The sequence below is a fragment of the Pan troglodytes genome, chromosome 16 (assembly GCF_028858775.2).
Source record: "Pan troglodytes isolate AG18354 chromosome 16, NHGRI_mPanTro3-v2.0_pri, whole genome shotgun sequence".
Taxonomy (NCBI): Eukaryota; Metazoa; Chordata; class Mammalia; order Primates; family Hominidae; genus Pan; species Pan troglodytes.
In genome coordinates, this window is record NC_072414.2 from 79,695,137 (window position 1) to 79,723,082 (window position 27,946).

At 43.2% G+C, this 27,946-nt stretch overlaps 1 protein-coding gene across 8 annotated transcripts in view; it reads right to left on the reverse strand.

Annotated features, from left to right (window-relative positions):
* The window catches only part of NTRK3 (neurotrophic receptor tyrosine kinase 3), a 381,275-nt gene that overhangs the window by 26,126 nt on the left and 327,203 nt on the right, over window positions 1-27,946 (reverse strand). For 5 of the 8 annotated variants that reach the window (XM_016927084.4, XM_063794023.1, XM_063794022.1 and 2 more), the window contains one exon: window positions 26,179-26,422. In XM_016927084.4, coding sequence (XP_016782573.1) covers window positions 26,179-26,422 — 244 coding nt within the window. Of the gene's footprint in view, window positions 1-5,483; window positions 5,559-26,178; window positions 26,423-27,946 lie in introns of all 8 variants that reach the window. The other 3 variants (XM_016927081.4, XM_063794020.1, XM_016927087.4) reach the window with 1 other exon arrangement.

The following is a 27,946-nucleotide window of genomic DNA, read 5'->3' on the forward strand; positions in this document are numbered from 1 at the left end:
CAATGTGGGCTCTGAGACCGGTGTCTGAACTAAAAGCTTTCCTTGGAGGGCTGCATTTGCCCCGGTGCCAGGATTCTTCAGCCGGATGCATCTGCCTGGAGATCTACTTTCCATTAGGGCTAGCCACAAGTGGCAGGAAGAGAGGAGGCAGCACTAATCAGAGGAACTAGCTAAGGCTCAAGAGAGGTGGGCACCAGCCTAGAAATAGCAGAACCCACATCATCGCCAGACAGGAGGCGGTGTCACAATTCTTGTAGTCATATGAATTTCTCATGAGTCATTTGTCCCAAAAGAATTGCGGAAGCAAAGGGACTTGACCAGCTTTGAAGATAAGATGCAGACCAAGAAGTCCCATCACGAGACTAGGGCAACATTCTCAGTGAGTGGTCCTGGATGGCACAACCAGAAAGATTCCCTCCCCTCCTCCATCATCTTCCCTGTAGCTCCCACAACCCCTTCCCTTGAAGACCTGAGCCCCACTGCATTCCAGGCCCCTTTTAGCATCCTGTTCTAGGGGCTTGCTCTGCTCTGAGACACTATATTTCTTCAGATCATCAGAAAGCAAAATGCTAAGGCAACTGAGAGTTCAAAGATTAATTACTATTTAATGGGCAGATTTCTTATCTCTGGATAAATCTCCAGTTAAGAACTCAGAGGACTGGGACTAAGAACAGACAACCAAACTCCCTAAACTAATAAGGACATGCGATACCCTGTACATTCACAAGCATCTTACACAGGGGACTGTATTGGTTTTCCCCAAAAGGCCAGTCTTAATGATCTTGGATCACAAGACTTGGGATAGCAATGAAAAGGGGGGAAACCACATTCCACAATTTCAAAACCATTAAACTACATTGGTGTTTGACTTTGGGAAAGTCCTAGTGGGTTTTAGAATAATCTCTAACTTATAGACATCTTCACTGCACCCAGACCCTCTCCACAACCTCAGTGATGGCTGGAAAACACTCGCATGCCAAGAGGGGTGAACAAAGCTTGTCTTATGCTCTCCTCGTGTACCCTGGACATGGAAATAAACAGGTGTGTGTCCTTAGGTTCCTTAGAAATACTACGTTTGTTTGGGTGGGGAGATATCCCAGCATGCTACTTTAAAGGACCTGTCTATGACCAAGACATGCCCTGCTAGAATGAAACTACAATAAGCATTTTTTTTTTTTTTGAGAAGGAGTCTTGCTCTGTTGCCAGGCTGGAGTGCAGTGGCGCAATCTCAGCTCACTGCAACCTCAGCTTCTGGGGTTCAAGTGCTTCTCCTGCCTCAGCCTCCCAAGTAGCTGGGATTACAGGCACATGCCACCACGCCCGGCTAATTTTTTTTTATTTTATTTTAGTAGAGACGGGGTTTCACCATGTTGGACAAGATGGTCTTGATCTCCTGACCTCATGATCCATCCGCCTAGGCCTCCTAAAGTGCTAGGATTACAGGCGTGAGCCACCACACCCAGCCACAATAAATCTTTTAATATGGGCCTCTGGGATCTCTCTGAATCTTTTTGGGTTCATCTCACCCCTGAAATCCCAGCGTACTGCTGTAAAGGATGCATCTATGACCAAGTCTCTAAGCAGATTCCCAGACCGAGGCACACTCATGACCAGGTGCCCTTGCAGACTTGTGTCTAAGGCATGGGTATTATTCTTTTAAGCTTCAGCTAAGCCCTTCTGGAATTAAGACATATCTTGTATGTGTGAGTGGCAGGGCGGCCCATATGTAACCAGAAAAAGAATGACTATCCTTGTCAGTTTGAAATATAACCAGACACTTCTCATCTTTACCCTGATTCCCAGCTGGGACTCCACAGAGCACACATATGCAGAAGAGAGAAGCCAACTGTGCTGAGATGCGTTAATATTTTAGAAGAAAAGCTAATTTGCTTGCTTATTTGTTTCTACCAGAGGGAGAACTCAGATAAGTGAAAGTGGAGTATCCTACGGAGGAAGATGAATGATGCTTTCCTCCTCAGCCCTCAAGTATCAAAATGACAGAGGAAACTAGACAAGGGTCCCTAAAAGCAGTAAAGAACCAAAACTTGATGAGGTAACCCTACCCAATAGTTAGAAGACCACAGCGAGGGACATCCCAGTGCTTGGAGTATATTTCTGTGATGGTAACGATGTAATGAAAAAGAAAATCCTTGCCAAATGACAAGAGTAATGGCTTCTCTCTACCCCTATGACACATGTTGTGAAACTAAGAGACATTGCCTTGACATGCATTGAGACCCTGGGATAAATATGCTCTAAAACTCCAAGGAAAATATAGCATTACAGGTAGAAAATCTTCTCCTTTATCACAAAAGGATAGGGTTATTGGCATCCCAAAGTAATTCTTTACTTTGTTGTAGCAGGTCTCTCTTCCGCATCTAAATGGTGATTTGCTTGAAACATAACCTTATCAGGAGGTTACCATATTATACATAAAACAACAGGTTACCTATTTGTTTTCTGAGAAATATATGAAAGTATACCACAAATAAATGCAACATTACACAGTGATATTTAGGTTAAATATAACCATCATATCTGAGATGTGGTCCAGAGACATCCTGTTTCTTGCTAATAGCATCCTAAGACTGGAGGAGGTCAGTCTGTGGATTCCATTCACAAAAGACAGACAGGAAATTTAGGATTATCTTCAAACTCAACTCTTCGCTCAAACCCCTGTCGAAAAACCTTTGTTCAGTCTCAGCACTCTGCATGCATTCTCCCCACCTCTATTATCTATACATAGACACCATGCATGGTCCCTCCTTCCAACGTGCGTGAGCCCCAGGAACACTGACTCACTGAAGTTAAGCCTCCACCTCAGCCGAGGATGGAAGCCACACAGGAAGATTTACTCTCATGCCCCCAAAATTTCCCATGCCCATCCCCATTTCCAGTGACAACACTCAAAAAACAAAGCAGCAGAAGTTGCTGTGCCTTCATGCGCAATCAGCAAAGACATGGACAACCACCCCAACACATCTACTGCTCCTGATCCAGCCATGCAAATCAGCCCACACATGGGACATTCGGGTCACCCAGTGAGTCCTTTTCTTACTTCCACTTCCTGCCAACTGGTATCTGTGGAAAGATGCTGAGACTAACTGATAAAGGCAGAATTTCAGACATAATTCAACCTGGATTTAAATCCTGGCTCCACTATTTTCTATTTCTGAGCTTAAACATCAGTGTTCTCATCCTCAAAGTGGAACTATAATAATGTCTTCATGAGAACAGAATAAATTAAACAAATTAATTTACTCAAAGCCCCTATCAAGGTGCCCGGCTAGAGCGGGTGTTCAGCAGCTGTAAGCTGCCCTTCCGTTACCCCACAGAAAGGCAGATGGGAGAAGGAAGGGCCTTAAGATGCTCTGAATGGCCAGCACAAGTCAGAGATTAAGGGACTTTCTACAAAGATGCTCCCCAAATAGATGAATCCACAGCCATGTTCACTTTCTGATGCCGTCTCAGTGGTGTCAGAGGGAGATGAAACCTGTGCTGACCATCAAGCAGACAAGGTATCCTTCCAGTGCCACAGCCACCTGGTTTTCTCTCTTTGCTTTCTGTCATTATGAAGTTTGTGAGTATTTCTTTATTTGGATTCAGAATTTTCAGATATGATTTCATCCATACAGTAAGTTTTAGCTGAGTCATGAAAGCCCTCCTTGGAGAAACTAAATAAACTAAAATATTTCGTATTCTTTAAGCAATGCAATTGCTTTGACGTCCCTACCTAAACTACACACACACACAACACTAACTACCACCACCAACACCACCACTATGACTACCACCAAGTACTTCTTTTTCTCCTCTCTGCTTTCCTTCTCTCTTAAGAACCTATCACTCTTAATTTACTATATACTTTACTTTATCTTTATTTTTTTATCTCCCTCAGTAAGGGCAGCGATTTTTGTATGTTTTACTCATAGTTGTATCACTGGCACCAACAATAACTCAGGATACATGGATAAAATGACTGCATGCCCCAATTTACCAAGAAAGGTCTAAATTTATGCCTGTAGCTCCTATTTAATTATTAATAACTTCCCTTTTCATTCTCAGAAGGGTCCAACTTTAGACAATAAAACATACACAGTTGATTAATATTAAATATTTGTTGAAATTAATAAATTTGACCAATTTGATATTTTAATGCAACCTGTCAGTTCCTAAAACCAAGAGTTTGAACCTGATGCGACTGAAATACATACAATATTTTAAAAGCATGAGAAGAGATTGATTAATCTTCTAAAATGGTTCTACTTGCAAAATTCTCATAAGGCTGCCAAGCATGTTTGTTCTGAAATACCCTAGCTATACACACTTGTTAGTACTGAAAATCTTAAACTTTCATGCTGTTATTAGGAGCAGTGTCAAGAAGAGAAACCTATAAAACTGATCCTGAGAGAACCTGGGAGGCTATGCTTAATTTACCTCCCTAACCAAATTATGAGAGAAATGAATGAAACTGTAAAAGCCTTCCTTCCCATGCACCTGCCCATAAGACTGCAGTGTCAGGATAATACTGTATATTAGAAACCAGAAGCTTCTCACTTCAAAACTGACTTAACTACCGCACGCCCTGTCAGTGTTAGGAAGCAGCCTCCGGCCTGTGGAAAGCCTCTCAAGATGGCAAGCAGAACTTGTGTCTTCTTAGTCTGGGATGGATCTTTAAGGCTGAGTAGGTGAATTCTGTGGTTCTGTTTTCCCAAGTGGACCGTTTCCCAAATAGAAGAAAAAAGCCCCCAAGCAAAAAGTGGAAGGAAGCCATCCAATGCAGTCTGACGATCAAGGTAAGACAGATGGAACTTCGACTGACTCTGCAGTATGTCCATCTCCCTGCCAGAAATTACCATAGAAATTAAAATGGGGAGGGTAAAAGCCTCCCTGCAAGCACTGGGGGATCTGACTCAGTCACAGAGGATCTGTAGTGACCATCCTGAGCATCAGGTCTGTTAGACCACGCTTCATCTGAGGTCAATGGGGAGACCTCCAGTTCTTAGACCCTCTACTCTGTGCAATTAGGGCATTCTTATTTCCTTACAGGGAGTCTCCTATGGAGTGTAAGCACCCAAAGTGTACTCAAAACTCAAGGTCACACCTCCTGAAATGCAAGAAAGCAGCCAAACCATCGTCCATGCAGAGCCTTCAGCCTCCACCACACGCACAGGTCTGGACAGAAGCCCTGGCAGCCATGTGAACTCCAGCGGCTCTCCCGGCTGTGCACCTAATTTTAGCAGATTATGGCCCGCCACCCCCCACCATGCTGTCTCCCCATGAGACATCCCAAGCACATCAATGGCTTTGGCAGGAAACTTCCATGGAAGTTAAATGATGCCCCACGGTGGGAGGCAAGGAAAAAAGAGGTTGGAAGCAGGCCCCAGCCCATGGAAGTGCCTCTCCAAAGCCTGCAAGCTGTCTGTCTGGGTGTGGACTGCCCTGCCCAGCCCCCTGGCCCCAGAAATCAAATCCAGACTCACTGTGGAAGCTGCCGTTGCTGCTAGCCTCTGCCGCTGCCACACCACGCTGAACGGGCCCTTCTGGCATGGCCCTTCCTGACAGTGAATGAGGGGAGAGAGTGGGGAGGGGGAGAGAGAAGAAAAGGGATGAAGGGAGAGGAAGGAAGCATGGAAGGATGAAAGGAGGAGCATGAGGAAAGCAGGGGGATCTTTAACTGAATGGCGTGTCTCTCCTGGGCACGGCCTCAAACATTTGTCCTGCATCATTAGGGAGGACAGCGGAAGACCGCAGCAACCCACCTTCAAGGCCCTTACTCTGGAGTCCGCCCAGAAACACAAGGCACTCGGGGCTCCACCAGCACATCATGACACCACTCCCAGCACATGACACTCAGCTGTCTTCCTCTGTGGGAAATGAAGACGCAATGGGCTTCCCTCCACGAGCTTGGTTCTACTCCCAGCAGGAGCCTCCCAGCCAACCTACTGCTTGGAGAGGAAGTGGGTTCTATCTAGAATCTTCAACCCCTTAGGTCAAAGAAACAGCACTTTCTCCAAAGCTTCTGAGAGAATTATTGCTCTTAGTGTGTCCCGCAGAAAATCCCTGAATTCACCACTGCTTTTAGGGCTACCCAGATTCCCTCTCCTTTCCTTCCTGATTTAGAAAGGTTAGCTCACTGAATGTCACCACCATGGAGCCTCAGCCCTCCTCCTCCTTGCTGTCCATGGAGTTAGCATTTGTGTTCTCCATCGCCACTCAGGAAAAAAGCTCCTAAGCAAGGCCTTTCCCTTGAAAGGGCTCTTGAGAAGTGAGAGGAGGGGGGTGTGTGAGGAGGGACTCACAGTAACTTAGCAATGGCATTTCTCAAGTGCTTCCAAGTCAAGGGCTGTGTGCAAGAGACAAGAGACACAGTCCCTGCTCTCAATCGAGTCAGAGGCAGAGAAGCAGCACTGGAATGACCTGGAGGAGAGGCAGATTCATGAAGTAACATGTCCCTGTGCACAAACTCATAGGGTGAGGCTGAAAAGACCATCCAGTGAAGACAATGAAATGGGGATTGCTGAGTGCTGATGGCAGGGAGGGACGAACAGAGAGAAAGAATGAAGAGGGAGATGAAAGAAAGGACAGATGGGCAGTTGGGAAGAGGAGGTGTGATGGACTGAACTGTGTGCCCCCCAACACATGCTCATTATGGGGAAGTCCTAACCCCAAGTTCTTCAGAATATGACTGTATTTGGAGAGAGAGCCTTAAAAGAGGTAACTAAGGTTCAATGGGGTCTGTAGGGTGGGCCCTAATCCAATAGGACTGGGGTCCTTATAAGAAGAGATTAGGACACAAACCACACAGACGGATGACCACGTGGGGACACAGTGAGCAGGCAGCCATGTGCAAGACAAAGAGCGAGGCCTCCGAATGAATGAACCCTGTTGGCACCTTGGTCTTGAACTTCCAGCCTCCAGAGCAGTGAGAAACTCAGATTCTGTTGTTGAAGCCCCCAGTCTGTGGAGCACTGTTATGGCAGCCCGAACAAATGAACACAGAGGGCCTCATGCGAAGGTGGAAATAAGCAACTGGCACTGGGCCACCGGGGACAGACTGGCTGGGATGGAGCCAAGGGGGCTTCTTGTGGAAGGTCAGGAAGGAGACTGGCAGGGGCTTGAGAACCCAGTAGGCCAGGGCAAGAAATTTATATTTTGGTGAAATGAAGATTTACTCACACAAGGCTCCAAAAAAACAGGAGGGATGAGGAAGTTCGAGGAGCCCTGGGGGAAGAGCTCCAAGCCTGAAGGTGTGTGCGCGGATTCAGGTTTTGGACTGACCAGGCATGGACCCGGGCAGCTCCTGCCAACGTGCAAAGAAAAAGTGGCACTGAGGTGCTATAAGGAAAGACATAGCAGGCTGGTGATAAAGAGACAGGTTCAGAAATGGCTCCCCTTTGGGAAGCTCCCAAGAGAGTTTTCACGGATGCTAACGGTTGCTGAGGTGCTAGCACTCAGAGAAGCAGGAGGAGGCCATGGTGAGTTTTATTTAAAACATGCCATGTTTCAATCTCCAGTGAACTCTCCAGGGGAGGCTTACAGATTAAGCAATCAAAGAGAGAAGAAGTGGAGGCTGCAAATGTAAATTTCAAACAGATTCTGTGTAAAAGTAAAAAGGGGTTATAACCATGTGAGTGCATGAGGTTTGCAAAGCAGATGTCTAAAATAGCAGCACCCAAACTTAAAATGAGAGGAAGGAGAGAAACCAATGGAACAGGGAAAGAATGACCAGGAATGGTTATAACTTGTGGAACAAAGCATTACTGAGGCATTCAACAAGAATACTATGCAGCATTGGCAGTTGCAGGGGGTGCAGGGGAAAGGGTAAATTATTAATAATGTCATTCAACAATAGTTCAAGAAGGGTTAGACTTGAAGTAAGAAATTTAAATTTGGTCGTGAGAGATAATTAGTGACCCCAAAACTGCAGATTCAATTCAGTGGTAAGATCAGAAGCCCAAAAAATTAAGACAGAAGATGAAAAGTACTTATTTCAATATTCAGGCAAAGTTAGAAGGGATAGAAAGGTCAAATGAAGATTTTTCTTTAATGTAGGATGGATTGTGGATTTTTAGAGTTGAAATGAGGGAGAAATGCCTCAAGAAAGCCTTCAGAGCAAGATAAACACAGTCACAGGGAGATACAAGAGACAGGGCAGGTGACAGGTATTGAGATATGAGCAAAGTGGGAAAGGATTCAGGCTGTGAATGTGTAGATATGCAGAGGGTGAATTGGGCTTAATATTTGATAGCATCATGAAAATATATACTTGACACAGTTCCTTGCACGTACATAATTATGAGTTCTTAAATTACTCTACCACTTTGCACTTATCTAAGCAATCTCTGTTGTAGAGTTGGCTTTTAGGATCTCAGAATTAGAGAAAAGCAAAACTTTGAGATCATCTTCTGAAACCTCATGTCCAGCACAGGCATCTGTATAATGTGGTTCTATGGATTTTCTAGAAAGCCACTGGGGATGGAGAACCCACTATCTTGTAGGATGGTCTGTTCCATTTTCACACAATAAGGGTAACTTCCTGCAGCACTGTGCTTCACCACCCTCAGGTGTCAACTATCTCTAGCATTTTCCAATCTTTCCACCCCTGTGGGTGAGGAACACATTGCAGAGCCCACTCATTGCACCAAAATAATGGAGGACAACCCTTCCATACATCTCTGTACTGAAACCTGGCTTTGTGATCTCTGATTGTTCCAAATTAGGGTCCTTGAGCATCATCCCAGATCAGTCATTCGCTGAGAAGAACACCTGTCTCCTGGTTTATGTCATTTAATGAACATTTATGAAAGTGTCTACCATATATCATGTATAGTCCTAGGTACAAGGGTTATATAATCAGTGAAATAAGGCATGAATACTGCCCTTAAAGAACTTCTAAGCTCCTGTGAATGATTATGTGTCAATCAAAGTTCTTGAGAATACATTTTCACAATAAACATTAAAACAACTACTTCTTGCAACACATTTCAAGGCAATAGGACAATACTCCTCAACTCTGAGCACCATCTCCCTTGCTTCTAATATTCCTTCCTCGCCCTTCAGTTTCACTGAATCTGTGTTACATTTTACAGACTACAATCACCTCAAATCACGTTGCTGCTGGTTGCTTTAAGATTATATTGGAGAGCTGAAAATCTCTAAATTAAATCATCTTTGCTTGCTGCGTTGACTAGGCTTGGGTCATCCTGTTTTCCTCCTTTGCCTTGAATGGCCTTGCCACAAAGCCTTATTAGAAAAATAGATCATGGAACTCAATTATTACAAGCTCACACTTCTACTTAACCTCATGGAGACTGTGCTGTACTGGTGTGCTCTTTAAACATTCTATTCACAAGTAAACTCTCATCCCTCGAAAAACCTAACTTAACCAGAACACCAAACCCAATTCCACCCCTCATTTATTGTACAGTCTGGGGAACGATCGCTAATCTCTCTGAGCTTTAATTTACTTGTCTGTAAATAGGGAGAATCATGCCAGCCCATTGATCTCATAGCACTTTGATGGTGGTTAGAGAGGAGCACTGAATTCACAGGAAGGGAGAAGAATGTCCTTGTCTTCACTCTACCACTAACTAGGTGTGTGGTCTTGAGGGACTTCTGCTCTCTCTCTCTCTCTCTCTCTGGCTGGCATTCAATGTATTCACCTGTCAAATAAGTGGGTTTGAAAGATGACCTCCAACTTCATTTCTAGTCAGGATTTCACAAGATTGCCAGTGTAGATGCTTACCCAAATTTCATCCAGACGTTTATCAAGGTCTCTCATAGAATACTTACAAAACAGTTGGGTGGAGTAATAAAAATGCATAGACCATATCCAGAGAATGTTGATAATTGAATCAACGTCTGCTTGGGAGCAGAACTCTAGCGGCAAACCCTGATCTTGGGCTGTTCAACTTTTCAAAAAGTAAATATATATATATATATATGCTTCAAGATCCTGCTGCTACATTGATAAAAGTTGGCTCAGAGATGATGGCATAGAGCTGGCAGGGAAAGCTGTATCTAGACTACTAAACACCTTGGCAGTGTGTAAAGGGGAATCAAATCTACCCAGAAACAAGGCACTTTTTCTATATACAAGTTGTAAGAAAAGAATAAAAAATCCAACTATTTAGTTGAAATGTGAGGGAAAGGCCAGTAGAAGATAATTCAGAATTTGGGGATGCTAGTCTCATTTATGTGATGAGGAAATTAGCCCCAGTAAAGCAGATCCGCCTGGCAAACCCCTTTCTCTGAATATGATCCTTCAACACAGGTGCACTCAATAAACTCAATATCTATGTCACATTAGAATCCCTCCACTTGTGTGAATCCAAGGTTAGAGCATGCCTAACAGGATCCAGCAGAATCCCTGAATTGAGAGCACTGCTCAGGATGACATGTGTCAGAACAGGACACAAGTGCCACCAATCCTCTTTTCTACTTTCATGTGAGATGTCACCAGCTGATCACCACTTTTTCACTGATCCTAGATGCAACCACCAAATTCTTCTCATCACTCCACTCTGGGCAATCACCAGTCAATCAGAACAGGCACTTGAAATCTATTAATATGTACCCTCCCTGGGGCATGTAATACTAGGTATCAAGGCAATAAGATTTGCAAGCAACAAAAGGACTCATTTTTAGGTGTGAAAGCAATTCAGTGACATGGGAAGCATTAGGGGCTGTAATAAAGTGGCTCCCAAACATTTGAAAATGAAGAAAATACAATTGGCCTCTTTACGATCAGCAGAAAATGAATGAAAACATGGATGTATATCCAAGTTTGTCTGAAAAATCTTGAGTGGCTCTTAGGCTATCATGGCTGCATTGTGCCCTGATTGATACAGATGAAGAAATAATGTATCTCTCAGATGGGGCACTGGCTGATCCTGGAGGCCTGGGAAAGAATGAGCCTTGGAACTGGATGGTGGAGATGTTCATCCCTTCCTGGCTCTGGACAAGGGAGAGAGGAGGATTTAGGCAAAAGACATGGAGTATTTCTGAACCTGCTGAGAAGCCAGGAACCCTGTTGTTAGGCTTTCTTAGCTGGATGTCATTGATTATTTGACTCTTCTAACATCCTTGCCCTGATTTCTTCCTCTTTAAGCAACTTTCACATTATGATCCGGCTTCCCACATGGACTAGCTCACTGAGAACAAATGCTTTGATCCTATGGCCTTTGAATAATGTGATTCTCTGTGTGCAATAATAAATTTCCTTTGGGTGCTAACTCCATTCTTATGGGTATTTTAATTATTGTGAGACCTTCTCCAGTCCTCTGCACTGATAAGCAGATGTCAGATGTCAGGGCCATTGGCAGGGAATCAGATCCAGCTGGCTTTCCCTTGGTAATACCAGTGCATCTTTCAGATACACATACTCAGAGTCCCCACATACTGACCATTGGTGCCCAGTGAGTGGGAACCAATGAGGATTCATGTAAGAAGATTTAGGCAAGTGGGGACATTATTCTTTTCCCATTACAAACATCTAATATAGTATTATGTATTTTTTAATTAAGTAACTTTTACTAAGCATTATTAATGTAGAAATCACTGTGCTAAAAGTGGGTGAGCTCCTTTGCCTTCAAGGGAACTTATGCTTTATTGAGGTATGGAACAAACATGTACCCAAGTGTCTCAGGATGTGAAAAAATAAATACAAAGATCAGGAAATTGGGGATTGACCCACTGGGTAAGGAAATGACCAACTACAAGAACAAACTGGGCTGCAAATCAAAGTTCCAAGCTGGCTGAAGAGGCTGGAAAGCATGACTCAATGGAGGAAGGCAACCAAGATTGTCGTGATGATTGGCAGAGTTGGAGAGCTGGAGTACAGACCACCACCTACCAGTCAACTTTGGAACATTGATGGATTCAATTTATTTTTCCAGGGTGTACATGGTTATTTACTAAGCACAGACTATAATGGTGATAACAGCGGTGGCTATGGTGTTGGTGATGGTGTTGGTGGTGTTGGTAATGATGTCGGTGATGGTGGCGTTGGTGATGGTGATGATGGTGATGATGGTGATGGTGGTGGTGATGGTGTTGGTGATGATGCTGGTGATGGGGGTGGTGATGGTGGTGGTGGTGGTGACAAAACCACCAGCACTCAAACCAACAGTTTACAAAGAACTTGCACATCCATTATGCATATGCATATACACTTGCATATTTCATGCTATGCATAATAATAAGCAGTAACCATCATATAGCCAATGAAAGGAGAAAGGAGGTAGAGCTGGACTTAAGCCAGTCTTTTCTCTATCCCCAAGGCTCCAGGACAGGTGCATCACCCTAAGCTCTCCCTCTGGGATGATGAGGGACAGCACACACTAAGGACATCTGGAGAAGGAGGTTTTAATTCTGAAGACCTTTGTCTACTGCAGAATTCATGGTCCACAGTTATAAAAATTAGCTCCTGGTTGTAGCTACTAACTCCACAATAGAAAAGCTCTTCCTGCAGATGCCTAAAAGTGTTTTCTCTTTCCTCCTGGGCTTCCAACAGATCAACTCAAATGTCTAAACCAGTCCTGGAGGAGTGGGTGGCTTTTTTTATTTTAAATTTCCCTAAATTCTCTTGAGTAGGTTCTTCTCCTCTCTAAATTTAGTATCCAGCAATAAAGATCCATCAAAGGGAAAACCTTGGCTTGTAACTTAAAATGGTTTAAAATTTCTGATATATAATTTCTACCTTATTCTTTTACATAGAATAATAGCCATCTATTGGGTGCCTAATGGGTACTGGCAATTTGAATACTTATCTTATTTAATGTGCACAAAAGAAGAAATTGTTTTTTTTTTCAGATGAGGAATCTAAGTCTTAGTGAATTTAAGTATATTTCCTAAGGCCAAATAGCTCTCAGCAGAAGCTCAGTGATTCAATTGAATATCTGCCTGACTGCAATGTCAGTGGGTGCTCGGCCCATCTGCTCTTGGGCTATCAACTTTCCTACCTCCAACTTTGCTCTTTGGGATTAGCAAAGCCTAGAAAAAAAACAACCGAGAGTAAAAACTGTGTTTGAAGTTCTGAATTTCAGATGCTTTGTATTGACCCAGTCTTCTGATTCCTCCTCCTCCTCCTTCCGTTTAGACACAGACAGATCACAAAATCTTGGGCTATGAGGATTATGAGAGAAATACAATTCCCTACCAGGAGGAAGTCAAGGGAACACAACATTCTCTTTACTTGCAAATATCTTAATTACAGCTAGTAAAGAAGATATCTGTATGGAAATTTATGTATCTTTTTATGTTATATATTCAGTTTGTCTCAGAAAAAAAAAAAAGGCCTTTTGCACTTGAGGAAGGAAAAGGAGATCCTGTTATGACATATCCATAAGGGCCCTCCACAGGAGTAGAGAGACGTGAATGACTCAACACCAGATTCAATGGTCTCCTTCAGCCTTTTCCTCTCCTTTCCCAAGGACAGAATCCAATATAAGCATGCTTCAACATCTCAGAATTTTCTTATGGGGCATCTTCCCCATCTTTTTTCCCCAGTATCAGTCCTCATGCCTGCATAACCTTCAATGAGAGAAGAAAACAACTGGATTTCTAAACTGCAGAGAGAAGAGACTAAGTTTAGGAGATAACTAGAAACCACCCTCAGAAATAGGTTATTATTTTTTGGCAGGATTAGGGGGCTAAAGATTTTTATTCCACTGGTTTCCCACCAGTCAAGATACAAACAATGCATAAAATATAACCAATTGCCTATGAAAAGCACAAGGCTTTTTTTTTTTTTTTTTTTTTTTTTTTTAGACAGAGTCTCACTCTATCACTCAGGGCGGAGTGCAGTGGTGTAATCTCAGCTCACTGCAACCTCTGCCTTCCGGGTTCAAGTGATTCTCCTGCCTCAGCCTCCCCAAGCATGTGGGACTACAGGTATGCACCACCACGCCCAGCTAATTTTTCATATTTTCAGTAGAGACAAGGTTTCGCCATGTTGGCCAAGCTGGTCTCGAGCTCCTAACCTCAAGTGATCCCCCCGCCTGGGCCACCCAAAGTGCTGGGATTACAGATACAAACCACCACACCTGGCCACAAGGCCATTTTGGTCACATTGAGGTTCTTCTTAGTTTTTCTGAGTCTTATAATGTCTGTTTTATAATATAAACCACATTTATCTCCACTAAGGACATAGGATGAAACATACTTTGTAGCAGGTAGGATTCTTGCTAGACACAACTGAGAACTTCCCACTTCTAAAGAATGTTAATAATTAGAAAGAAAAAGACAAATCTCTCACTGAAAATAGCTTCCCTCTCCCACAGCTGAAAGGAATAAGGAAGGAAACCTGTGGAATCCCAGAAGATGCACTGGAATAGAGTGAGCAAACCATCTGTCTGGGATGATTTTGATGCTATTCTGCCTGGTCCCTCAAGGGTGAAATAGATGACATTTAAGGCTCCTTCCAGCTACATATTTCTTTAAAATTGAATGATTTGGCATTTGCTCCGTTGTTTCTAACACTTTAAGGATGCAGAATGGACTTGGTGGCCTAAAAGATGCAATTTAAAAATCCATCCTGGTTTATTTAGGCATTTGTCACCTCCAAATCTCTTGTGGAAATCTGATCCCCAGTGTTGGAGGTGGGGCCTGGTGAGAGGCGTTTGAATCATGGGGGTGGATCCCTGAGGGAATGGTCTGGTGCCATTCTCCAGGTAGTAAGTGAGTTATTAATCTTAGTTCCCATGAGATCTAATCATTAAAGAGTCTGGCACCACTCCTTCCTCTCTCTCTTGCTCCCTCCCTCACCGTGTGACACTCCTGCTCCTCCTTTGCCATGATTGGAAGCTTCCTGAGGTCCTTACCAGAAGCAGATGCTGGCACCATGCTTCTTGCACAGTCTTCAAAGATATGAGCCAATTAAATCTCTTTTCTTTATAAATTACATAGCCTCAAGTGTTTTTTATAGCACCTCAAAATGGATGAAGACACATCCTGACCCTCCATTTCACTGTTTTTTTGTGTTTTTTTGTGTGTTTTTTGTTTGTTTGTTTGTTTTCATAGTTGCCCCTTACAAACTGCAAGTGGCTTTGAGCCTGTGGGACCAGCCAGTCTCCAGTTTGTAGTCCTGAGCCCATGGATTCTAATGGCTTCTCTTCCATACTCTATGGCTACCACTGTGGCACAGGATCTCACTGCCTCTTTCCTGGGCCAGTGCGATGGCCTGACTTTATGGTCTTAGTTTCCAGCAATCTATCCCACATGCCACTGCCTTATGAATTGTCCTTACACATGACCTGATTCACACTTCAACAGATGACAAATCCTCTGTGACTGTCCATTGACTACCTAAGCCAAAATAGTTGGCCTTTCAAAAGCTGCCATGGTGGTCTTTCCTTTACCAACATTTCTTTCCATGCATCTTCCATAGATCCTTAGTTTCGGCCAGTTGAATCACACACCGTTCTAGATCATTCTTCTGGTTTCCTTACCTCCAAGCTTCCTCCATGACTTTGCTCATGCTAACCTCTCTGATGGAGATATCTTCATAAAATTTAATCCAGACTGCCAACCAACCCCTCAAGACCCATGCCATTCCTCTACTTAGATAAGCTTTAGACATTTTTAACTGGCTTTTATACATTTTGCCTCCCTTTGGCTTATGGTAGAGCAACACATTTTTATCTGTTCTTATATTCCCTATGAGATTTTTATTTCCTTGTGTTCTATTCATCTTAGCACATGGACAAGGAATTGAATTGAATCCCATCCCTCACACATGGATCTTGCTAATGGCTAGGGAATGTGGTATGAGGGTAGGAAATAAACCAACATGGACAGGGTTAGCAAATGTGCAAATGTGTTTGGAAACTAAGCATCTAATTTAACCTCATGAGAGGGAAGTGTTAACTAGAGTTGAGGTTAAGAACACTGATCTAAAGACAATGTCATCAAAGAAACTGAGTGACTGAACTGGGACTCAGTTCTTTCAGTCCCAGTCCAGGAAAAAAGCAGTAAAGCCATGGATGTATCTAAAAAGGAAACTTGAGTACATCCCACAAACTCTCAACCTAGTTTCCATGCAGTGGCAGACAATAATGCTATTGGTGTGGCCAGTACTTGGGAAAAGATGAAAAGCCTCACAACAGTGTAGAAGAAAGATGAGAAATGTCCACTTTACAAATGAGAAACTCAGGTCCTGGGCAAGAAAGGGATCTGTTCCACGTCAGGAGTCATGGCAGAGAGACTGAATCTAGGCTTCTTGGCTTCTACTCCTGCATTCTAGTTCCCACATATGTCACTGGCTGCCAAGAGCCCAAAAACAAAAATGGGAGGGCACTTCCCAGGACTAATATCCTCAGGCCACTGCAGGGAGAATTCACAAAATAACTTCATCACTTCATTGTTAGAGCCCGGTTCTTTGCACCTCAACCTCCTGGTCATCATGCCCTCTCCACGTCATCTTCTCTCCAGATTGCCAGAGTGTCCCAGGGTGGAAAATACCAGATTCTTTTCTGTATTCAGTTCTATACTTTTCAGAATGCCTGAGTTGCAGGTAGATGTCCCCAACATTACCACCATATTGAAATAAAGTATAAGATGGTCTAGAAAGGGTGCAGGTATGGGAGTGCAAAGATAATAGCAATAATTAGATAATCCTCATCCTTGGAAAAATACAAAGAAATTCTGTTCAGGTAATTCTTCTACCCACCAGGGTGAATCTTGGACAATTATCCTCAATATCTCAAAGAAGAAGAAGAGGGTGGAGCAGAAATTGAACTTCAGTCACTAAACTAGATCCAGGTAATGTAGAAGAGTCTGCTTCAAAACTGGAGTTTGTCTTTTTATTTTATCAGGAAGGAAAAAAGGGGGCTGAGGTGTGGAAGAGCTATGGTCTAGGGTCAAAGCAACAGTACAGACCGGTTAAGACAACTTTGACGTTATTATTATACCTTTGGCCATGTCCCCCTCCTATCCTAAAAAAATCAAGTCTTCTTCTCACTTATTATTACACACAGAACTTAGTTCAACAGAAGGCAAAACCCCAAAGAGATCATATGGCTGGAATCCAAACTCCAGATTTTAGAGATGAAAGTGAAATCTCTGATTTGGAGCCTGGACACAGAACTGGCACTGAGACCAAGATGTCCTAAATCTCAGCCCTGTCCCTCAACAGACTTTTGTATTCCAAAGTGACTGATATTTTGTAGATAATTAGTGTGCAGATCCACTGGCTTTAATCAAGGAAATAAGGTTGTAATACTTATAATTAGCAGAAATGTATCCCACACACCTCCTTCTGTGTTCATTCCCTCAGCAGCTTTGTACAACTTAATTGGTCTTAGCATTTAAGTTGTTTTTCAAAATTCACCTGAGATGTGCATATCACGACACCCAGTCCTACAGCAGATGCTCAGGTAACTAAAGCTCTGAGCCCCACTTGGAAGTCTCTCCAGTCTGTGGCCACGTCTCCTGATTAGCACAAAGCACCCTCTCCCAAAGCTGAAGAAGAGAACAAACGCATGGTTTAGGGCTGGGAATTTAAGAAGATCCCATACCTTCCTCTAGACTCCTAAACTCCAGCAGAGAACAGTAACTCCAGCCCTGTCCACTTGCTATATGAAGATGGCTGCCCCAGACTGCACAGTTCTAAAAGATTCTTGTAAGAATCTGGAGTTATAATTTGCTCACAAAATAGGGTTTCTCAGCACCTCTGGGACTGGTTTTGCAGGAGGGCGTCTTATAGCCCACCTATCTCTGTTGCAGAAAATTGAACTGTGGAATCCTGGAGGCTCCTAAGGGTGCATCGAGGGCATAGGGTATCAAAGGAGAGACTGTGGGCAATGGGGGATCCATCCCCTCACCCCTGCTTTGACCACGGTAGTTCCACTGCCCTTCAGTAAGACTGGTTTGGTATCGCAGAGTGAATCCTGAGACAGTAAACTGTGCATTAGTGGAAAAGCTGGTAAAATCCAAACAAAGTCTGTAGTTTAGTTAATAATTTGTGTCACTGTTAATTTCTTATTTTTTGCCAAGGTACCCTGGTTCCATACGATGCCAACAGGAGGAAAAACTGAGTGAAGGATATATGGGAATTCTCTACACTATTTTTGCAACTTTTCTGTACATCTAAAATTACTCTCAAGTAAAATTTTATTATAAAAATTTGGGAAAACCACTTCCTCGGGAATGGAATACAACGCTCCTCCATTATTCTCCTCTATATAAATAGGACGATGGTTAAAGAATGATTATGATATTTCAAAAACAGCAAAGGAAGAATCAAACACAATAAACAGAGTCTGGTCACTGGACAACCAGTACAAGACCCTCATCTCCTGACAGCCAGCATCACTTCTTCATTGGTGCCTGGGTCTACTTAGGAGTACCTAATGGCTAAAACCAAAGGGATAAATCTGGATAAGCCTTCTCCAAACAGGGTCAGCATCCCTCAAGAACCAGTATGCCTAGCTGCTAATCCTTTATCACCAGTTAAGCTAGGGGTCAAGCCTCCCTACTCCTGGCCTCAGAGGAAGGAACTATATGATTCTGAGTGTAGCTGGCAACTGCTTGCCTATGTGGACATGAATAGACTTGTGATGGACCCCTTCCTCTTTGCACTGTTTCAGGCTTCCAACTACAGGGACACCTTATTGGAGTAACAGGTCTAATGCAGAGAGCTCTCCAGTCTTAATCTCACCTCTTGGGAGAAAAACTTGTCTGATTTTGGGGACTGCGCATGGGGCCACAACCCCTTCCCTTTTCTGATGAGTATCTTCTCCCTACAAAGAGGAGCAATGAGCAGCAAAACTGCTGCCTCTGCAGAGCAAAGTCTGCAATATTCCCAGTCTGCTATGACTGAGCTGGAATGCCTAATCTTGCTATAAAGATTAGGGGACTTGGTATTAAAAAAAAAAAAAAAAAACTATTGTTGCTGCACACTGAAATCACCATCAGTAAGAATTCTATCATTATTCAAGTGTACTTTATAATCTTCATCTGCCTGGCTTCTCAGCCTCAGTGGGCTCAAACACATCATCTGGGCAGAGAAGAGAGGTGCCACTTATTAAATGAGATTCCCAAAGTTCCAACGAAGAGCAGAAAGCATGGTGGAACCCCGTGATCCTAAAACTCAGTTGCCTCAAATTACCATCATTAGCTTTTGTTTTTACCTTTAAAATTACCTGAAACCACGTTATCTCATAGACCACTGGCTCTCTTCAGTACACTGCCAACCACTTGACTTTCATCTGAGAGTTTCTCCCGACTTGAAGGCAAGAACTAACTGGTCAAAAAGACTTAGAGGAGCCTCAGGCTCTCAGCTCTGGCGACTGAGTAATCAGTCAATGTTCTTGTTGATCATAAAACTGGAAGGCACCTTAGAGAGCATCTGATAAAGCCTCAGCTTTGCTGCACCTCAGGTCCTCCCATTAAACTAATGAGGGGGCTGCCCTCCAGAGCTCTCATATTGGTACAGTCCCTGGATCTCTGTCTTGCTCTCTCAGGACTGACATGCTGGGAAATTCATTTCAGTAAAGTCAATGGGCCATAAATATCTTTAGGATCCTCTTAAAAGCCCTGAACCTTCAAAAAACAAAAAATGAAATACAACACCCCACTCAATATTACTCATATAATTTTAGGAAGTCTTAGAGTTTCTGAAGCCCATCCTTTGACCTGCTGGTGGAAAACAATACAGGCTTTTAGTCAAGGATGTAACCCTTCTTTAGACAATACTGGATGGCTTCAGTTAGAATTTTGACATACTCTGGATTCCTCCTTTACTACCATGGATTTGGAATAGAAGTTGCTCTAATTTGTATTTCTTCTCTGTTTTTCTTCTAGATGTGTTTTCTTATCTATTAACTTACATTCCCTTTGATTTGGAACATTGTTTCTTTCCCCCACCCAATTCATAGGATGTAGTTTCTTGAATTTACTCTTCTGCTTTCCTGGAGGATGAATCAAAGCACCAAGATGGCAGGTGGGACCAAGCTCTTCCATTGCTTACAAAAGCATGGGACACCAAGAGTTTGCAAGGAGAATAGAAAAGGGGGTCTTGCAAAATAACTCTCTCCACATTCAGAGTAGCAATACAAAGTAAGAATGGCTTGGCCTATCTTTCCTGATAAATCAATGGATATGGGATGATTTGCTGCTGGGATGGAATGTTGAAAAACAATGTAGTTTTTCTTCATCCTTAACTCTGGCAGAGATTGCCAGCTATGAAGTACAATTCATGTTTTTTCTCTTCTATGTGGGACACAGCTATGTTCCATTTCTCAGCCACCTTTTTAAATAGGAAGGTCATATAACTGGGTTCTTGCCATGAGAGAAAGTGATTAGTCCCCACTTTCAGGCCAGGTCTATTAACAACATCCCACACACATTCCTTCATGTCAGTTTCTCCTTTTAGCTGGTTGGGACATAGATAGATGCCTAGCATGACCAAGGACCCCACACAAGGAAAAGGGTAGAGCTCCATGAGCCTGAATGATGGTGTAGCAGAGGACTACTCCTCCAGTGAATTCACCTACTCATACTGTTATGTGACCTAGAAATGAGCTTCTATTTGTGTTGGAACCATTATATATCTGAGTATCTATTTGATACAGCAGTTGGCCTACCTTAACTAATATATCTAGGTAAGCCTTGTCCATTTTGGAACTGGAGAAAGCATTCATATTTTAGCTCCAATAATTGCTAGGATTTGAAAGTGTCCTCCAAAGATCCTCTGTTGAAAACTTAACCCCAGTGCAACAGTGTTGAGAGGTGAGACCTTTAAGAGGTGATTAATCATGACAGCTCTGCTCTCATGAATGGATTAATGTCGTTATCATGAGAGTGGGTTTGTTATCACAAGAGCGGGTTTACTATAAAAGCAAGTTTGGCCCATTCTTGGTCTTTTGCCATGTGATGTCTTCTGCCATGTTATGACACAGCAAGAAGGCCCTCACCAGATGAGGCCCCTCGATCTTGAACTGCCTAGCCTCCAGAACCATAAGAAATAAATCTCTTTCTTTAATAAATTACCCATTCTGTGGTATTCTGTTATAGCAACACAGAACAGACTAAGACAATAATTAATATTTATTATTTATCATCCTAAGAGCTTTATATTTCTTAACTCTTAGTCCTTACAGAAAATGCGTGTGATAGGGGATGTTGGCTCCATTTTACAGTTGAAGACACAGAAAGGGCAAGTAACTTGCCGAAGGTCATACAGTCAGGAATTATAGGAGCAGAGATCAAACCAAGGCAGTGTGGGTCCAAGAGCTTACAACTTTTCATCTGCTATGGGGACACCAAGACATCCCTAAAATCAAATATTCTTCCAGTAAGGTTGGCTTGTTCTAAATGATTCCCACTTCCTAAGGATTACTGTTACTGTCTTTCTAGGAGTTTCTGGGAACCCTGACCCAGAATCTCCAGCTTAGAATCCAGTGCCTTACTACCTGCTGCCAGACCTGTTTATGACCCACACCTGTGTGTCATAAACACACAGCATATTAGCATACTTACCCCATCATGTCCTAGACACTCTGTTCTGTCTTCTACCAGAACCTGAAGTGGGTCATCCTTGACTCAGACTATCACTCATTTGCCTCTTCTGAACTGTCTCCCAGGATAATGCACTGCTTGATTAGATAAGACTTGCTCCTGCTGCCTGCAGCTGCATTCCACATCATCTCCAAAGGCTCACCTCCCCTAAGTGAGCATCTGGTTATCTATCTAGGTTTCTCTTGGTCTGGAATGACCTATTTCCTAATTCTAAATTCCCTTTCTGACTTCATTCATTCATACTTTTATTAGGTGCCTAACAAGTGCCAGGTACTGTCACACAGGACAGCACACAGGACAGCAGGATGAACAGAAAGGAACACTCCTGGAGTTCTACATTAGTAGGATCCCATTCCCTCCTCATTCCATTCCTCCCTGATCTCAGTGTATTGACTCCTCTCCCCAAATCAAAACATCTGAAAACCTCTGTATTCTGAAATCTCAACCTTCTCCCCTTCAGGACATTCAAAACTTTAATACTAGATTTGACTATCAATCTCTTAGTGTTCTCTGATGTTCTTAGAAAGATATAATGGTACCCAAAGCCTATCCTTGTCAAAGCCAGTGTAAAGGTAATCTTGGAAGCATTGAGTCAGTGATTCACAGAAGGAAAAGGTGTTTGTCATTGTGAATGTCTTAAGAAGAGAGAACAAATCGCTCTGGTGCTCTGGTGTGGGAACATTTGTTTTCTCTCTCTAAATGTGTAACAGGAAATTAGGCAGTTCACCTTTGTAAATCATCTGTATACCACTTATGCATGAGCCAGATGGTGCCTCTTCGTTTTAACAAATTAAAAATGAAAAAGAAAGACTATAAGGAGGAGTTTATCTCCATCTCTCCCCATGCCGTTATATGCACATTCTGGAATCTGCACTGGGCAGGCAAGCACACGTGTATGCACACGCACACACACACACACACACACACACACACAGGCCTGGATTATCTGCACTTAGTGGTGTTAGGCATAAGAAGCCAACAAACTCTTAGGCCCAAATGAGTTCAGTAATCAGTGATAGCAGAGAGGTACAAACCTGTCTGGGGGTATCAGCTCATAGAGAGAATCCTTCACAGTATTCTCGCGATCTGACAAATCAGAGCATTCCCCCAAGGCCTTAGCCGATGTATACTGAACAAAAAAGTTTTACATAAATCACCCAAATGTGGACTTAGCTCTAGGATTCATGAGCAGTATTTCCATACATGTTGAAACCTTAAGAAAGACATTTTCCTGAGGTGGTCAATGTAAAGATTCTACTCCTTTGGAGCAGCTGCATGATCCAGTTTATCTTCTAGTGGTCAGGGAGTCCCTCTCTCTGTCCCAGGAATTGCATATGGAAATAAAATTATCCACAGAGTTGTCTTGGCTTGGATGTGAGGGGGACTAGTAAGATAATATAAACAGGAGTTTATCCAGTAAGTATTGTACGACAGGCTCTTTATACAAATTAACTTGCTTAACATCAACACAACTCTGTTGAGTGAATATTTTTGTTCTCACTTTAACAATAGAAAAATTGAACAGAGGTTAGAGGAAAATGCATTCAGGTTATATGGTTGCTAATGGTGGTTGCACATTAGGATGTGAACACAGGTAAGATTAGGCCTAAATCCAAGAATTCCATTGTCATTCCAATGTCTTCCAATATGGATAATAAGACTTCAGGGTTCATTGTGATGTGACTTCAGGCAAATCTACTTCTGCCTTTCATTTTACAGAAAAGTAGGGAATGAGGAGTGGTGTATACATTAGGACACTGTGAGTAAGTGAACATGAAGATATGCCACAAGCTGGTCTTTAAATGTCTCATCAGTAGAATACACAGATTTCCAATGGTGTGCTGTGTTTTTACAGTAAGAGTTATCCTTTTTTGTTCAAACTTCCTTGGGACCAAAAACATACATTTCGAGCTAGCTGGCCTTGGCTAACATCGCCCTTAGAACTCATGAAGAAGGAATTGAGGTTACCTGTAGTGTGTACATTTTCCCACCTCACTCTCCCTTCCTTAAATTCTAATCTACCCTGGCACCTACAGAAATTAGATAGATGTATTCCTTGTAGCCCTTTTAGGCATAAAGAGCAACAGTTCACAGTTGTTAAGGCAAGGACAAAGAAATATCAATTGGGGATGTGATCTTTTTATTTTTTGTTTTTCCTCTTTTAAACTAGTTTCAATAAATATTAACAGCACATCTAGAAGCAAGTTTGAAGGGCCAGTTAGCACATTCTGGTCAGACATAGTTTCCTGAGACTCCAGTGAAGTCAGTAGTTATCAGCTTGGCATAATCAAACATCTGCCTTTCACAGAGAAAAACAATGAGCCATCCCTTGTTTTCATCAACACCAACATAGATCTGAGCACAGTCAGACAGACCAGCAAACCCCATTAAACAAAGTGGAAAGGCAATTAAATGATGCCAGCTCCAGCCAGACTCTAAGAAATCTATGACCCATCCCCCTCTTAGTAACCACACCAATGCCTCTCTTGGAAATGAATGAAAAATATGGTCTAGACACTAAAGAAAGACTCCTCTTTGATATTTTCTGGAAGGTCTGCCCTGACCATCGGTCTATGACTACTGCCACATCATGTCCCCTTTTCCATACCTGGGAATACTGGACAGGACAGGTGGCGTGTGAGGCTGCCCAGCTTGCCGTGGACACTCAATGCTTTGTCTTATATTCTCTCACAACGGTACATCATCTGCCATTCTTTGGTTGCACAACAAACAAGTCACTTTCTAACAACTAAGGTCATTTCTCAAACATTCCATTTTTCTCCAACCTATTGCTAAAATGAAGTGTCTTGACTGATCTGTTTTAACGTCTGAGTGATCTCATTTAGGCCATCAGGAACATCAAGATAGAACTGACCTGCACACACCTCAAATTCCCAGCCTCTGGTCCACTATGCTCAGGTAAACAGGACAATCCTATCTATTTGACTCACGGTATGATCACTCATTTCTCCAAAGATGAGACAAATGGCTGCCATGATCCTGGCAATAGACTGAATGTTTGTGTACCCCCCAAATTCATATGTTGAAACAGCCCCAAGGTAATGGTGTTAGGACATGAGGCCTTTGGGAAGTGACTAGGTTATGAGGGCAATGCATTCATATGGAAGAGATGCCAGAGAGATCTCTTAACCCTTCTGCCATATGGAGAAGACACAGCAAGAAGATGGCCATCTATAAATGAGGAAGCAGACCTTTACCAGACAATTAATTTGTTTGCACCTTGATCTTGGAATTCCCATCCTCCAGAACCATGAGAAATAAACTTCAGTTTTTTGTAACCTATCCCATTTGTGGTATTTGTTATAACAGCTGAAAAGGAATATGACATCCCTTGACCTCCAAAACATTGTCCCACACTCTCCTTATAACGTCTATCCAAACTCCTCTTCCCTTTGATGTCCCAAAAATAGATTTTCTGTTTTTTTGTTTTTTTGGGTTTTTTTTTGACAGTCTCGCTCTGTCGCCCAGGCTGGAGTGCAGTGGTGTGATCTTGGCTCACCGCAACCTCCACCTCCCAGGTTCAAGCAATTCTCCTGCTTCAGCCTCCCGAGTAGCTGGGACTACAGGCACATGCCACCACACCCAGCTAATTTTTGTATTTTTTAGTACAGACAGGGTTTTACCATGTTGGCTAGGCTGATCTTGAACTCCTGACCTCGTGATCCACCCACCTCAGCCTCCCAAAGTGCTGGGATTACAGGCATGAGCCACCGCTCCCAGCCTTGGATCTTCTGTATTTTTTAGCAATCTGCCCTCACTCAGTTTGCAGAAGTTATCTCTGTGTCTCAGGTTGCACTCATACTTCCCCTTGCTGAGATAAGTGACACTCATGGCCATTCATCCTTTCCCTGGAAATAATAACACTATCAGAATCAGTCAATAATCCATGGAAAAAAAGATTCCCAAAGACTTAGGGAAAAAAAAAAGATTCTAGGAGCAAAATAAGACTCTTGTTAATGTAAAGCAGATGACTATATGAAGGTAAAACTGAGCAGGATGGATCTTCTCACAATCAGAAAGCTTTTCTAAGATCTAACCTGTCCTCTCTCCAAAGTTGGCAACAGATAACATGCTTCCTTTCCTCATCTGTTCCAGCCCATTTGGATAATGCTCAGCAATATATTAGCCATCTTTGTTACTTTACTTAGGTTTCCTCTTCTCATCAAGATCTACTTTTGGAAACAAGATAATTCTTACATAATCACAAGATAATTTCAGAGAATAAAATGTGTCATGGGTGAGGCTAGATCTGGGACTGGGTAGGGAGACATTAAATGTAGTATCAAGTTGGGTGTGTCTGTGTGTGTGTTTGGGCACATACATATACATGTATGAGTATGTTTACATGAAGAATGAGTATTGAAGCACGTAAGAACACAATGCATATGTTATTGCAATGTACAGATTACAGTTCAGTTAAATGTCCAAGAAGAAAGAAGGAGTGGGCAATTGAGAACATAATAAACAGGTATGTCAAGATGCAAGAGAGGTCAAAAGATAACTGTTGAGTGCATGTCTGGGCATGGGTGTGTATATGTGTGTGCCAGAGTGACACGGTTAATGGACAATGAAAAAGACATGTAAGCAAGGCGCTAGCTCTGTGGCTGAGTCCTGCAGCTGGGAAAGTCACCTTACCCTGTAATAATCCGTGCTGTAGACATCTCTGGACATGCCGAAGTCCCCAATCTTCACTAGCAGATTCGCTCCAACCAGGCAGTTCCTGGTGGCCAGGTCTCGGTGCACAAAGTGCTGGGAGGCCAGGTACACCATACCCGAGGCGATCTGACTGGCAATGTGGAGCATTTGGGAGAGCCCCAGCTCACCCTTGGCCTGGCGTGGCTGTCCATCCACAAGGATCATTGCATCTGGCCCATGGGCCCTGCAAGAGCGTGGGGAGAAGAGAGGGGGCAGAGAGAAATCAGGAGATCAAGGAGAAAGGCCTTCCTGGGTCCCTGCCCTCTGGAATGCCCCACAGAAATAAATAAAATTTCCCTTTCCATCCTGCCTATGGCTTATTTTTATCTGCTCCAAATTAGATTATGTACGTGTGGGTACGGGTGAAACTCCACAACCAGATTCTGGCTAAGATGAGAGCAGACATACTCAAATGGAAGAGGGAATAAACCTACTCTTTTTAATATTCCACTGCTTCCTAGGATTTTCACAGGTGCTAGATGTCTATTATAGAATAATTAGCAAAACAACAAATAACTCTGCCATAGCCCTTACTATATGCTCTGATTGTTTTAAATATTGTAATTCACTCAATTTTCCCACCCCAATTTTGAAATAAAGAAATTGAGGCACAAAATGATGAGATTGCTCAGCCAAAGTCCCAGAGGTCCAGAATGGCCATATGGGAAATCAGGAAGTAGGATCTGAAACCAGACATGTGACTGTAAAAAGTGAGCTTCTAAAAGGAACATTGGGAGTGCTTGTTCCAAGATTCCCTGGCCCTGCCCCCTAGGATTCTGATTGGCTAGGTGAGCTTGCTCATTTGCATTTCCCACTAGCTCCCAGGGCTGATGCTGGCAGTCCATGCTCAGTGGCACTGGGACACTCCTAACCACTCCACCACACTGCTTAGCACTGGGTAACTTATGGCCATAGCAGTGCACAGTGGAGAGAGCCTCTGACCTTGAAGCATGGGTCTGGGGTACCCCCAGAACCCATTCCATCCCAAATCAAGCCCGGATTTGTTATTCTAACACCTTGCCTGATCATATCAGTCACTTTTAGCATTCACTCTTTTCTCTAGAAAGCCCAATGAGCCGTAACCACACCCAGGGCCCTTATTTATGAAGTTGTGGACCAAGGAGCCCTGGTGTACAGCAAGGCCTCTGCCTGCTTTACTGCTTCTCTGATTTCCTCCGAAAAGCACCATTAAGTGGGAGCACATCCCTTTTACTATCTCCGGTGGGCTCTGCCTACCTCACTCCTCAGAAGGAGGAAGGCTGCATCAGCTCACAAGGAAGAGGGGTCAGCAGAGAAGCCCTCCCTTCTGTCTGCCTGGAGAGTGCACTCCAGCCTGCCTCTCAACACCACCAATATGGAGATGTGAGAGCAGGCAGGGTTGGCCTGCGGGTTATGGAGGCTGTGTTTGTGAGAACAGCCAACAGGACGCCTCCCAGGAAGGGTTGGTGCGGCCTGTTGCTAAGAGCTTCTGGTCTCAGAGAATTCTTTAGAAGCTCACCCTCGACTGATAGAGCCTAGGAAGACAGATTAATGGAACCTACTGGGAATCTGGTCAGTAATGGAGGCTAAAGTTCAGATTTTGCTGCAAAATTGCCCCAGGAAGACTGTCGAGCCTTGATTTAGAGAGACTCCCCCATGCTGTCTTCAGGAAGGGATCCCATAGAGACACAGAGGTCTTCAGAGTGTCAGCAAGTCCTTGTAGAACTGT